Below are 13,991 nucleotides of genomic sequence, written 5' to 3'. Positions count from 1 at the left end.
TCAATGTTTGTTTTAATTTTTAATTGAACTGAGAAATCGATTAGAAATCTAAAATAAAGAAAGCAGTACAACTTTCTAAAATTTAGATTCCTAACTTTTAGTTAGACATTCCTTTTCCCAATTAGATATTTAATTAGAAACTGATTCCTAACTTTTATTATGTATTACTATAATTTATTACTTTATACAATAATTATTATTAGGGATATTGGCATCTAATATCACGAAACTTTCAAAAAGTTAGGTTTTTCCCACAAACTTTAAAATTGACAAATAATATCACGAACTTTACCCCGGGTTTGTTTTTTCCCACAAATGAAAAAATTCATGTTATTTTAATAGATTGAAGAACAATTTTGGAGGGTGTGCTTCAAGAAAAACTATCTTCAAATATTGAAAAACTTGAAACTTTCAAAATTATTGTCGAGAAATTACGAAAAAATATCGGTATCATAATATTATTTGTGGGAATTTTTTCATTCGTGGGAAAAAACAAACACGGGGTAAAGTTCGTGGAAAAAATCCAACTTTTTGAAAGTTTCGTGATATTAGATGCCAATATCCCTTATTATTATTACTACTACTATAAATATAATACTATAGAATTAACAATTATATATTACTGAGTAGTAATCAATTGCTAACTAATTATTAATCCCAAACTAAGACTAAATTTTAGCCATTAGATTAGAATATCTAGTGGTTGAAATAATGCCACATAAATTATATTTTTAATTAAAAAAATTAATAAATAAAATTAGAGGGTATTAATGTCAATTCTCTTTCATTAAAATCATCTTAAAACTTTAAATTTACGTAACTTTCTCGATTTAAATTATTTTTTCGCAAAAAATATATCAAATTAAAGATAATTTTATAAGGATTCCAACGAGGTCTCAATTGCATATGTTCCGACGACGCTCGGATGATGAAATTTGATATTTTTTATTTTAGTTTTCGTAAATGTTGATAACCAGATTTTTATCAACAAATACATCAAAAAAGTTCAATAAAACCATGTAAAAATCTCAATAAATATGTGTTGATATTTTCTTGTACTAGTGTTGATACTCTTATGTCATATTGTTGATATTTGTAATACACTATGTTGATATAAAAAAACATTCACGAAAATTATCATATGATAACATAATGACGATATTACCCTTTTGTTGATATTGTGTCTACTATTTATTGAGATTCGTAAGATTTAATCTCATCCACTAATTTTAAAATCTAAGGGTAGAGATTTGGTCTTTATTTTGAATTAAAGTGCTATAAGCATTAGAATTAGAATATGACTCATATATTACTGTATCAATACAATAATGAATAATATATTAAAAAATTATAATATAGTTATCTATATTATGACTCATATAAAATTATAATATAATTATCTATAATAATAATTATGTTTAATATTATACCATTTATTATTATGATTTTATAAACTAATAACTTATTAATAAAATTTTAATCCAATTACTAAAATTATATTATAATAATACAATTAATACCATATTTTTTTAATAAATTTTTTATTAAGAAGACATTTTATCTAATTTTAAAATTACTGATTATATGATTATTTTTTATTATTTTAGTTTAGTATTGAAATTTATAAAATTTAAAATCTTGAATTTTTCTAAACACGGAAATTAGAGTTGTCAAGAATCATATTCCAAATATTTTTGTATTTATATTATTTTTCTTGTCAGCTTTACTTTCTCTTAAAAAAAATGACCTTATAGTATTTTTCACATATATAAGTTTGGAAATTCAGCTTTTTAGAGAGTGTTCAATGGTCGATTCTTGGGTAGCTAAATCGATTAAGGTAGATTATTGATCAATTAGTAATTAAGAAAAAAATTAGTTATCAATTACTATAACTAAATAATTGGAAATTATATAAAATTAATAAATATTATAACGATAGTTATTTATATCAAAACGCACCGCATATAGTGTTTGTTTGTGTTGGAGTAGATTTCTTATCGTTGGCCAATTGATCGGCATAGTTATGAGTTTGGATTTGACACAAAATCTTCCTTTCACAAGCCTAAAATCCTATTCGAACGGTTAGTAGATGAACCGATTGGCTAATCGGTGTGACCAATCAATAAATAGGTTAAGTGATTGGTTAATAAGTGCGAACGGTCGGTTAGGTTGGCTAACAACGCTAACTAGTTAGCAAATTGATGAGGCTACATTTAAGAATTCGGTCTATGTTCAATTAAAATTATTCATTAAAAAATTTAATTTAATTAAAACTATTGTTCACAAAATAATAAAACAGGATGGAGACAGGTAACAGAAGCATTCGAGGAGTTATATTATTAAAGAAATCATGTGCATTTTTAGACAAAGTTCCAAATCAATTTATTTATAAGTAATTATTCATAAAATTAACCCATGAGTTAAGAGATCATTACGGCCCCAAAGCCCATCTTCCAACCTATTGGGCTGAGGGTGGATAGATGTTTATGATTCTGTGTTATTTTCTAAATTCAATCGATTTTCAATTACTGTGTTATTTTCAAATTCAATCTATTTTCAATTTCATTTAATAGCATGGTTCCAAAAAGTGCATATTTTACTCATATTTAATATTGGTGTTTTTAACAATACATGTGATTTCTCATAATTCCATAAGTTGTTTTTTTAACTGTTATAGCCTAAATAGTTTTGAATTTGCGAAGAGAGAACGTGCAATGTTTCATTTGAACTAGTTTTGATTCTCACTTTTTTATAATGTGTGATTTCACTCACCCAAAATTTTTAAAAATACTAATGGAGATATATTTACCTAAAGAGCTTGATTTTGATTATACTATTTATTATCGCACGTAGACTGTTTCACTTTCATTCCTCTAAAGATGAATTAATTTGGCTTAGGTGTGTCAGGTTAATAAATACTATAGATCATTAAACAATCTTCCCTCTTATTTAAGTGCCTAGTAAATACTCATACTATAACTAACCACTAATAAAAATATAAATACGAAACTGCAACTTCATTAAATGTAATTAACATATCATTTATGGAACTTTGATTTAATTTACCTTATATTTCACGGGAAATTATGTTTTTAGCACCATTTATAGTAAAAAAAAAACTATTTAAATGACCTCAAACTACTCTATAGCATGATATAGATTATAGTTACATCAAATAACGCCATTAAGATGAAATTAAATAGTTACAACACAATAAATTAACATTCAATTAGCTAATTTGACAAATCGTGACACTAGCATATCTGCATATGACACATGACCCACCTAACTTCTTGCCAAACATAAAATCAGTCAACCATTCTTCCAATAAAAGTATTTCTTATTAATCCAAAATACTAGTACTAGGAGTACTACTATAATTATGATATAAGCCAAAATTTGATTTTTTTTTTTGATAATTTTGATGGCAATTTGGCAAGTACTTTTAATAAAACAAGAATTCGAATTTTCAAATTAGACTAATATATTTCACATTACTATAATAATCTTGTGATTTTATTCCCGAATTTCAATAGACATTCTTCCTCCATTTTCTCCCAGCTCAATCTCAATCTCCGAGTTGATTCATCCCAGATTTCGGACAAATAACCCAGTTCGAATTCTGGATTTTGCCTCTTCTCCTTCTCCTTCGTGATTTCGTCTACCGAATCGAAGAAGGGGAAGAAGAGAGGAAGCGATGAAGGGTAAAAATGCCAAGGTTTCAGCGAAATGGATTCCCATTTTCTCCATTTCCTTCTTCCTGATTGGCATGGTTTTCACCAACAAGTGCGTGATTGCTGCGAGAATTCGTGATTTTCTGTTGAAGATTTTGGGGATTTAGCTGTAATTATTGATTCTGTGTGATTGATTTTGCAGATTTTGGGGTTCGTTGGAATCGAATAATCAGCTCATAACTCAGCAGAGAAGGGATCAGGAGCTGCAGATCGTCTCCGAGGATTGCAATACTAAGAAAAAGGTTAGATTTTTATTCTATTTTTTAGGTTAGAGATTCAGTTTTTTTGGATTGGATCAGCTAAAGCTGTCTTACTTTTCCCAATCTGATTGCTATCACTCTCATTTTTGCTCAAGATTCTAAAGCCCTTTTTGATTCAAATCTCTCTAGTTTTTTTGAGGCATTTATGAATTGCAAAAATTGTCATTTAAATCACAATTTTTCGTTGAGTTCTAGTTAGTTTTGTGACGGCTATCCTTATAAATTTATATGTTTTCAATTAATTGTATATTTTGTATGTACATCTGTAGAAGGCAGAAGATAGGAGTGATGTAATGAAGGAGGTTTATAAAACACATGAAGCAATCCAGTGAGTTTTCTTCCCATATACATAAAAGTACCAAAGCTAAATGATGGTAAAATCTAATTGTAATGTTGATTCAGAGGATTGGACAAATCGATTTCGATGCTCCAGATGGAGCTCTCTGCATCTAGAAGTGTTCAAGAGAAGAGTAGAGACGATGTCCCTTTGCCAACTGCTAATCAAGAGCCTGTCAGGAAGAAGGCATTCATGGTCATTGGTATAAACACGGCGTTCAGTAGTCGAAAGAGGCGTGATTCTGTCCGGGAAACTTGGATGCCTCAAGGTAGCGCGTCTGAATGGAAGCATATTCTTGTATGCTTTCGAGAAACTGAGCAGAGATTGGTTGTGTTTTCAGGTGATAAACTCCGCAGATTGGAGGACGAGAAGGGGATTGTTGTGAGGTTTATGATTGGCCACAGGTATATGCTACTGCTAGTCGTAAAATTGGAAATCTTGTGCCATTGAATTTTCTTCTTTATATATGCTTCCTTAAAATATTGTAGAATATTTATAGAATTTTCTATCATTGATTTCGTTGGCTCGACTATTTCCTCTTTATCTTGATTCTTACCTTTAACTGTGAAGTTTGGATAAGAATAAGTTTTGGAATTAGTCTTGCTAGGTTGTAATACAGATTGTGAGATTCGAGTACTCTTTAAGGGACTATGTTGATGTGAATCGAGGACATTACAAAAAAAGTAGACGTGGATAGGCATTATGTGACAGGAGGGTATTGTTGCTGGTTGCTGAATAGTTCTTCGCGATTAAATGGATGAAGTCCAGTTTTACCATTCGATGATTTTCTGATTTTATTTTTTTCAATTGTTTACTGCATGAAGTGAAATGAACTAACAAGGTAGCTTCTTGATTGATCAGTGCAACGTCGAACAGCATATTGGATAGAGCTCTCGACTCTGAAGAAGCTCAACATAAGGACTTTCTGAGGCTGGTAAAAACATTTCTGCCAAACACCTTTTTTCTTCGCCCTCGTTGAAAACCTTCATCGCGTCATAAAATATTGCAGGAGCACGTTGAGGGATATCATGAATTGTCGGCAAAAACAAAGATTTTCTTTGCCACTGCGGTTGCGAAGTGGGATGCTGATTTTTACGTGAAGGTGGACGATGATGTTCATGTTAATTTGGGTAATTGCCCCCTGCCATTAATGCTTCACCTTCATATAGTTCCGTCTAAATCTTTATCTCACAATTGAACCGTGTGTGATCCTACAGGTACTTTTGCTGCAACTCTTGCTCGTCATCGATCAAAACCCAGAGTCTACATCGGTTGTATGAAATCCGGACCTGTTCTTGCTCAGAAGTAATCTTCAAGACTCAGCGAATTGATACCATTTCGTGTCCCTTAATTTTGGATTTTTAATAACTGGATATGTTCTTTCTTCAGGTCTGTCAAGTACCACGAGCCCGAGTACTGGAAATTCGGAGAAGACGGAAATAAATATTTCCGCCATGCAACTGGGCAGATTTATGCCATTTCGAAGGATCTGGCTACTTACATCTCGATTAACCAGTAAGAAACTCATGCTTCTTTAGTTTGTGCATCAACTGGTATTTTCGAAGCAAAACTCTTTTCTTATGAACACAGAAAGCTATTGATGAAGCTAAAAAATTCCTAAAACAAACTTGGAGTTTTTCATTTTTCCTATATTTGGTTTATAGTAGTTGCCATGATAAGTATATGAAGAGGTTTGGTTGTGTATTCGAGCTTCGATTTTACTTTCTATGTATGCAATTGTAACATAACATACGATAACGAGAATTGCTATCTGTAGGCACATACTGCACAAGTATGCCAATGAAGATGTGTCGCTTGGTTCTTGGTTTATTGGTCTTGAAGTCGAGCACATTGACGAGCGTAATATGTGTTGTGGTACTCCGCCAGGTATCTTTTTCTATACATGTCATCTACTATACGAGAACTTAATAGAAACGGGAAAACGCAAAAAAAGAAACTAAAAGTGGGACGGAGAAAAGTGTGATAGAGGATCCCGTGTGAAATTCCAGACGAAGAATAGCTTCTCCACTATAATGCCTCGGGATTTATACTCTGCGTTGCCAATTTGCAGATTGTGAATGGAAGGCACAAGCAGGCAATGTGTGCATCGCCTCGTTCGACTGGAGCTGCAGTGGAATCTGCAAATCAGTAGAAAAGATCAAATTCGTGCACGAACAATGTGGTGAAGGAGAAGAGGCCCTTTGGCATGCTTTATTGTAGGATCTCACACACGAGATAAGAAAGAAAAGAAAAAAGAAACACACGCAGTAGACTGTACAAGGCACGTAGATCATCAACACCATCACCACGCAGCAATACTTGTATGCGTATAAACAGATTCTATACCTTACTCAACATATTTCTTTGAATACGAATAGACCAGGAGCTGAATTGAGTAGACTACGTTTCTCCTAACCGGAAATGGGAGGTCAGATATATGTATACATTGTTTAGATACTTGGGAGAAACGCGACCTTGTGCGCGTTGAGTAGAAGTAGGGCTGGTGGTTTTCGCCATTCGAGTTTGTTGTAGTGGCGGTGGTGGTGATTCTGCTTTGTTTGTGGAAGCACCATTGTTGGATTTTTGTTGCTTGTATGGACTAAGTTTTGTGTGAGCCTATAGATGTCTTATCAGACAAAACACATTCTGGAAAAATTACAGAATTAGTTTGGTGGTATGCTTATGACAACAATCAATTGAGAATGTGGTTATAGCTGCAACCCTATGTATCAGACATACACCTCAAATCTCGTCCTGCTATTAGCCTCGCAAGTATTATTATTAACCCGCAACTAGTATTAAAACTTGTGATAAGATCAATTAATTTATGAACTTAAACAGGTTCTCAAATTCCTTCGTAGAATGGGCGAAACAGGAAATATTGATTCTATGAAAGACAAACAATATGCAGCGGATATCCAGTCCTTCATCAATATTGCATTGCTTGGTTTGGAAGTTGAAACCGCATTTACAAGCAGTGTTGGGCAGAATGTCTTGGTGGAGGACTACTTGGGTTACGGTGGTGACAAAGTGTAGGTAAAATTATTATTAACACTATGTTTTCATAAATTTTCTACTTTTGGATTTTGAATTATGTTTTGGGTTTTTGATGTCAGAGTTGCTTGGTGGAAATAATTTTCTTGAATGTATCTGACAAGCTCCCCAAGGAAGATTATCATCTATTTCCAGCATTTCATAGAGAGATGTTTTGTTTTTCTTGTCTGTACCATTACATTGGAGTTGAGCATACTAAAATACTCTCTCCGTCCTATTGAAGATGACTCACTTTCCTTTTTAGTTTGTCCCAACTAAGATGACCCATTACTTAAAATGGAAACACTTTTATCTCTACTTTATTCCCTCTCTTACTTTACTCTCTCCTCCCAACAGACAAAATAAATTTGCATAAAATCCCGTGCCGCCCAAGAAATGAGTCATCTTCTTTGGGACAGAGGGAGTATCAATTATAAATGTTGATTTCATTTGGTCCCTTCCTAATTTTAACTTTCATTGTGTTTAACTAATACTTTTAGATTAATCTATTAAACTTTCATTTTCTTAGGTATTCTTGTTGATTTCACGGTAAAACTGAAAATATTTGATTTGAGGTATAAATGAAAAATAGGACAACCTATTATATACTTCCTCCGTCCACAAAAAATAGAGCACAATTACCATTTTTGGCCATCCACAAAAAATAGAGCACAATTATTTATAGAAAGTTTTCAACAAATAATAACCCTACACATCATTCCACTAACACTACTTCTCACTTACTTTTTTCCTTTCTCTCTTACTTTAACTATTCTACATTAAAATCCGTGCCATACACAAATTGCTCTATTTTTTGTGGACGGAGGGAGTATGAATTTAATCTGTGAGAAATTTCAAAAGATTTACCGATGGAATTAATTCTGAACAAATACGTCGGTACCGATGGATGTAATGTTAAATTTACTGACAGTCGTTCACCATACTTTTTCTCCTTCTCTCTTACTTTTTTCCCTTCTCTCTTACTTTACCAATTCTATATTAAAACTCGTGCCGCACACAAATTGCTCTATTTTTTGTGGACGGAGGAAGTATGAATTTAACCCGTGAGAAATTTCAAAAGATTTACCGATGGAATTAATTCTGAACAAATATGTCATAGATGTAATGTTAAATTTACCAACGGTCGTTCACCATCGGAGAAATCGTCGGTGAAAATTAATCCGTCGGTGAAAATTACTGACAATCTTTTTACAGATGGACAGTTTCTGTCGGTAAACATGTTACCGACAGAAAAGTTGAAATTAGGGTAAATTTGATGTTTTTTGTAGTGCATATACTCATAATGACATGATATTTGTTGGATTTAAACATAATGACATGTACATAGAATATTTGGTTAGAGAAAACCACACTAAAATGTCAAAACTAGTGTTTTATTGCTATTTAAATATTAAATAATCTAGGGCATATTTTACTCTCATAACTTCACTCGGTTTTCAAAATTCACAAAATTCCAAACATCCGATTCAAATTCTGCACACTTGCATTCTAAAGAGCGAAAGAAGATGTATGAAAGTTGGTTCAACTTTGCAAATTCAGGTCCTTGAGTTTCTGTTTCAGTTCATCAAACTCCTTGTCGGACAAAAGTGGAGTTCCGGATACATAGGCAATTGAAGCTTCCAAAAACCTTTGCTCATCAACACCTGCACGCGCAAGACAGAAGGAAGGTAAGGCATTTCATGAGTAAAGACTAAAGAGACGCCAATTCTCATAAGTTTACCAAAAATGAAGTTGCTAAAGACAATCAAAGATGAAAAATTACAGTAATTACTTAGCATCACAACGCTGATTCCTTCCCACATTAGTTCTTCATTGAGATTATCAAATTCTTCATTTGACATTATAGACTTCACAATCCACTCAAAAAGCTATCCATAGCAACACATGACAATCACTTCCACTTTAAACACATATATCACTTCATCATGGATTAAAAATAATAATTTCAATCAACTTAACAAAAACATGAGTATATACGAGCTTCTACGCTATTTTTGAGCTATGTATACCCAAATTATCTCGTTTTTCGATGATATTACACTAAATACATTATATTAAGGGAGTATGTTGCTAGTTTGAAGTATGTTTCTTTCCATTTTCCTAGCTTATACTCCATTTTTGCAGTTTCTTCCCATTTAACCCGTGAGAAATTTCAAAAGATTACCGATGGAATTAATTCTGAACAAATACGTCGGTAATTACCGATGGATGTAATGTTAAATTTACCGACGGTCGTTCCCCATCGGAGAAATCGTCGGTGAAAATTACCGACAATATTTTTGTAGACGGACAGTTCCTGTCGGTAAACATGTTACCCTTGGAAAAGTTGAAATTAGCGACGGAAATTTTCGTCGGTAAATTTGATGTTTTATGTAGTGCATATACTCATAATGACATGATATTTGTTGAATTTAAACATAATGACACGTACATAGAATATTTGGTTATAGAAAATCACACTAAAATGTTAAAACTAGTGTTTTATTGCTATTTAAATATTAAATAATCTAGGGCATATTTTACTCTCATAACTTTACTCGATTTTCAAAATTCACAAAATTCCAAACAGCCGATTCAAATTCTGCACACTTGCATTCTAAAGAGCAAAAGAAGATGTATGAAAGTTGGTTCAACTTTGCAGATTCAGGTCTGTTTCTTTCCATTTTCCTAGCTTATACTCCATTTTTGCGGTTTTTTTCCATTTAACCCGTGAGAAATTTCAAAAGATTTACCGATGAAATTAATTGTGAACAAATACTTCGGCAATTACCGATGGATGTAATGTAAAATTTACCGACGGTCGTTCACCATCGGAGAAATCGTAATCCCTCGGTGAAAATTATCGACAATCTTTTTACAGACGGACAGTTTCTGTCGGTAAAATGTTTACCGACGGAAAAGTTGAAATTAGCGACGAAAATTTCCGTCGGTAAATTTGATGTTTTTTGTAGTGCATATACTCATAATGACATGATATTTATTGGATTTAAACATAATGACATGTACATAGAATATCTGGTTTGAGAAAATCACACAAAAATGTTAAAACTAATGTTTTATTGCACTTTAAATATTAAATAATCTATGGCATATTTTACTCTCATAACTTTACTCGGTTTTCAAAATTCACAAAATTCCAAACAACCGATTCAAATTCTGCACACTTGCACACTCATCAGTTCTAATAAACCATGTCACTTGCTCTACTGAACCCCAATGCTGTGCACTTGATTTCTGGAGGTCAGTTGCAGTTTTCCTCTTTGTATCATTGTCAATTTGCATTTTGTAATTCAAGGTTTGGGCTATTTATGATTCCAAGCGACAAGGATATCTAGGTCTAAAGGAATTCATCACTGCAATGCAGTTTCTAGTCCATTAAGAAAAAAACATTTTGAGATTAAAAAATTTACTATTATTTTGTTAAATGCTTCCTTTATTAGGTTATCCACAATGGTGGCCCTCTTGGGCATGCCCAAGCCACCATTTCTTGGGCATGCCCAACAAACTTGGCCACCACAGTGGTGGCCCTCCGAGCCACCATTTCTTATATTTTTTATTATATTTTAATTTAGCTAGAATAAAAATTATTGGACTATAATATTAAAAAAAATCTACATTAATTTTAAAAAATTGACAATTACAAGTAAATATATTTATTGAAAATTTGAATTTTAATTATTTCCGTAATTAGGATGTGAATTTAAATCACAATCCTTAATTAAAAAGTTGACCAATTTAATAGGGATTTAATGATTGAGATTGATTTTTTCCTAAATTAATGCTAAGTTAATGCTAAATTTTTTGAAAACTACCGTTTAATTTTCGTCACATACAATCTCTCTCTCTCTCTCCACTTCATCTTCTTCGCTTCATCTTTTCCAAAACCCTAAAATTAACATAAAAACTGGAAAAAAAAAATTAAAATCGGTGGCCAAGGGCCGCGGCTCTCTGCCCTTGCAGTGGCGAGCCGAGTCGCGTGCCCAAGGGCCTCGGCCTGACCGAGAGCTCGGCCCTCTCTCGTCCACCCCCATGGCCCCGTCCACCTCTCGGCTCAGTAGTGTGGGGACGCGGGCTGCCCAAGCCCGGGCCAAGGGCCGCGGCTCTCCCACTGTGGACACTCTTAGCTCATATCCTTTGCACAAAAATGGAAATGAACTAAATTCAGATTTCCTTGCAAGAACATGCAAGTGGAGAAACATGTTACCACCTTTCCATCAAACTTTTATATAAGACTGAAATAATTAAGAGTTATCTTCCATGAAAACTTTCTTTCTTTTTTCTCATTTTCATTCTTCCCAGATTTCTTACCTACAACTCTTGCAGGCGATTTGGAGAAACTGAATCCTCCTCAAATGTCAAGTCTGGATGCCTTAATGGAAGTAAGTACATTAACCTTTCGTGATTTTGTTTGATAGTATGCTCCATTAACATTTACTCCCTCTGTCCCTGAAAATTTGTCACATATTTCCTTCTTCATCCGTCCCTAAAAATTTGTCACCTTTCACTTTTACCATTTTTTGTAGTGAACCCCATATTCCACTGACTCATTCTCACTCACATTTTATTATAAAACTAATATATAAAAATAGGACACATATGCCACTAACTTTTTCAACACACTTTCTATTACATTTCTTAAAACCCGTGTCGGGTCAAATGGTGACAAATTATGGGGGACAGAGGGAGTATTTCACATCTCTTAATCAGGAAAAGAGATCTCAAGTATCAAACTATAATTCTGAAACCAGTGGTCAGTGAAGGCTCATATATCAAGTTTGTCAATATTATACTATCGCAACACTATATTGCATGAAAAATTCAATAATCACCACTGAAACGAATGAGTTTTTTTGGCACAAAGTTTAGTAAAAAGGTAACTATAAGTGTGCATACAGTTTCAATCATGTTGTGTGTTCACAAGCCATCAAGTAAATAAGTAACTGCAGTGGGGGAAGTATGGCTCTGCGTAGTTATTTAATAAAAGCAACGAAGTCATAATACTCTTCAAAGTTGAATGGGCATATGTTGTAATATCCCTTGAAAAGGCCTAATTAGAAGTATATTCTTACGTTGTAAAATTCATTCGAACATCTGGTTAGAAATAAACAATTTTCAAAAACGAGAAAAAAAAAGGTTTAAAACTTCATATGATAATGTAAAGTAAAGTTGTTTATAATAATAATATGATAAGAAAATAAGAGTATATAAGGGAAACTTTGAAAATCAAATGGTTTGGAAAAAGTAAGTTTATCGTGCAAAATGATGGTTATAGTGGCCGACTCGGGTCAACAGGGACATTTTGATGTGAGAGAGGGTTGTGGGACTCAACTAGACTGCGCCAGCTATGTCCAAAAGCTCGGCCATGGGCTAAGAAGTGCTCGCTTGACATGAAATATCGTTGTGCTAGTGTGGGCCCATCATGCCATTGAGCAAGGCCATTGTGCCGAAGTATAAGGCCATCGGCAAGGCCATTGAGCCGGGCCATCGTGCCATCGTGCAAGGCTATTGAGCCGAGTCATCGAGCCATCGTGCAAGGCCATTGAGCCATTGTGCCAAGCCATTGAGCCATTGCGCAAGGCTATCGTGCCAGATTATCGTCCCATTAAGCAAGGCCATCGTGCCGAAGTATAAGGCCATCGAGCCATCGTGCAAGGCCATTGAGCTGGGCCATCGTGCCAAGCCATCGAGCCATTGTGCAAGGCCATCGTGCTAGATTATCGTGCCATTGAGTAAGACCATTGAGCCATCGTGCGAGGCCATATAGCCGGGCCATCGAGCCATCGTGCAAGGCCATCCAGCCATGTTGTCGTGCCGTCAGGTAAGGCCCTCGTGCCAGGTTATTGTATCACTGAGCAAGGCCACTGAGCCATTGCGCGTGCCCACCGAGCCTCGTACCAGTCCCTCGGTTGATTGTTCGAGTATTGCTAAGCCCCGACTGTTTGATTCGTGAAAGATATGTCCACTTGATTTGTAAATGATGTATGATTATGAGAAAGGATGAGATGTTGATATCCAGTGCACCCAAGTGATTTACTTGATGCGACCCTGCCCTGCAAGGGCTTTACCATTTAATAGATTTTCATAATATATTTCATTAAGTAACGAATAAGCCAGGTGAGAGGAAATGTGATACTTGTTGTATGGTAACATCGGGCGATAAAAGTCTGATCCGTCTGCACCCTAGCTGGGTGATCTAATTCTCTGCTCTGTCTCTGCACCCTAACTGGGTGATTTGGTTCTCTGCTCTGTTTCTGCACCCTAACTGGGTGGTCTGATTCTTTGTACTTTGCTCTGTGTATTCTGCTCTGTCTGCACCCAGTTTGGTCTGATTCTCTAATTCTCTATTCTCTGATCTGTCTTTCTTTATGTTATCTGACCTGTCTTAGAATGCGAAAATTGTGGTAATATTTTTTTTGGTTTATTCTTTGGGGTCGTTACATATCATAAGCAAGAACGTTCACCAGCAAATATATGGGTAATTGTTCAAACATAACATGTATAATGCATAGATGGATAATAAAGGCCAATAAAAGGAATATCTAGGTAATCGTTCAAACATAACATCTGTAACACTCCACTTTTTCGAATCCTAATTTTAGAGCCGAA

General features: G+C 34.2%; 1 protein-coding gene across 1 annotated transcript; it reads left to right on the top strand.

Moving 5' to 3' along the window:
- The first annotated feature begins 3,491 nt into the window (after nucleotides 1-3,491).
- On the top strand, nucleotides 3,492-7,008 carry LOC125223040 (beta-1,3-galactosyltransferase 7-like). The gene is made up of 11 exons (XM_048125996.2): nucleotides 3,492-3,786; nucleotides 3,877-3,976; nucleotides 4,264-4,322; nucleotides 4,397-4,599; nucleotides 4,672-4,735; nucleotides 5,193-5,265; nucleotides 5,341-5,461; nucleotides 5,549-5,636; nucleotides 5,721-5,846; nucleotides 6,109-6,218; nucleotides 6,403-7,008. Exons 1-11 carry the CDS (start codon nucleotides 3,698-3,700, stop codon nucleotides 6,549-6,551), a joined length of 1,182 nt encoding a protein of 393 aa, XP_047981953.1. The 5' UTR covers nucleotides 3,492-3,697; the 3' UTR covers nucleotides 6,552-7,008.
- The last annotated feature ends 6,983 nt before the right edge of the window (nucleotides 7,009-13,991 follow it).

Source organism: Salvia hispanica, chromosome 1 (assembly GCF_029641045.1).
Source record: "Salvia hispanica isolate PSC_SH4W2 chromosome 1, Shi_PSC_v1, whole genome shotgun sequence".
NCBI classification, from domain to species: Eukaryota; Viridiplantae; Streptophyta; class Magnoliopsida; order Lamiales; family Lamiaceae; genus Salvia; species Salvia hispanica.
The sequence above is the reverse complement of the archived record's forward strand: the minus strand, read 5'-3'. Positions and strand labels throughout refer to the sequence as shown.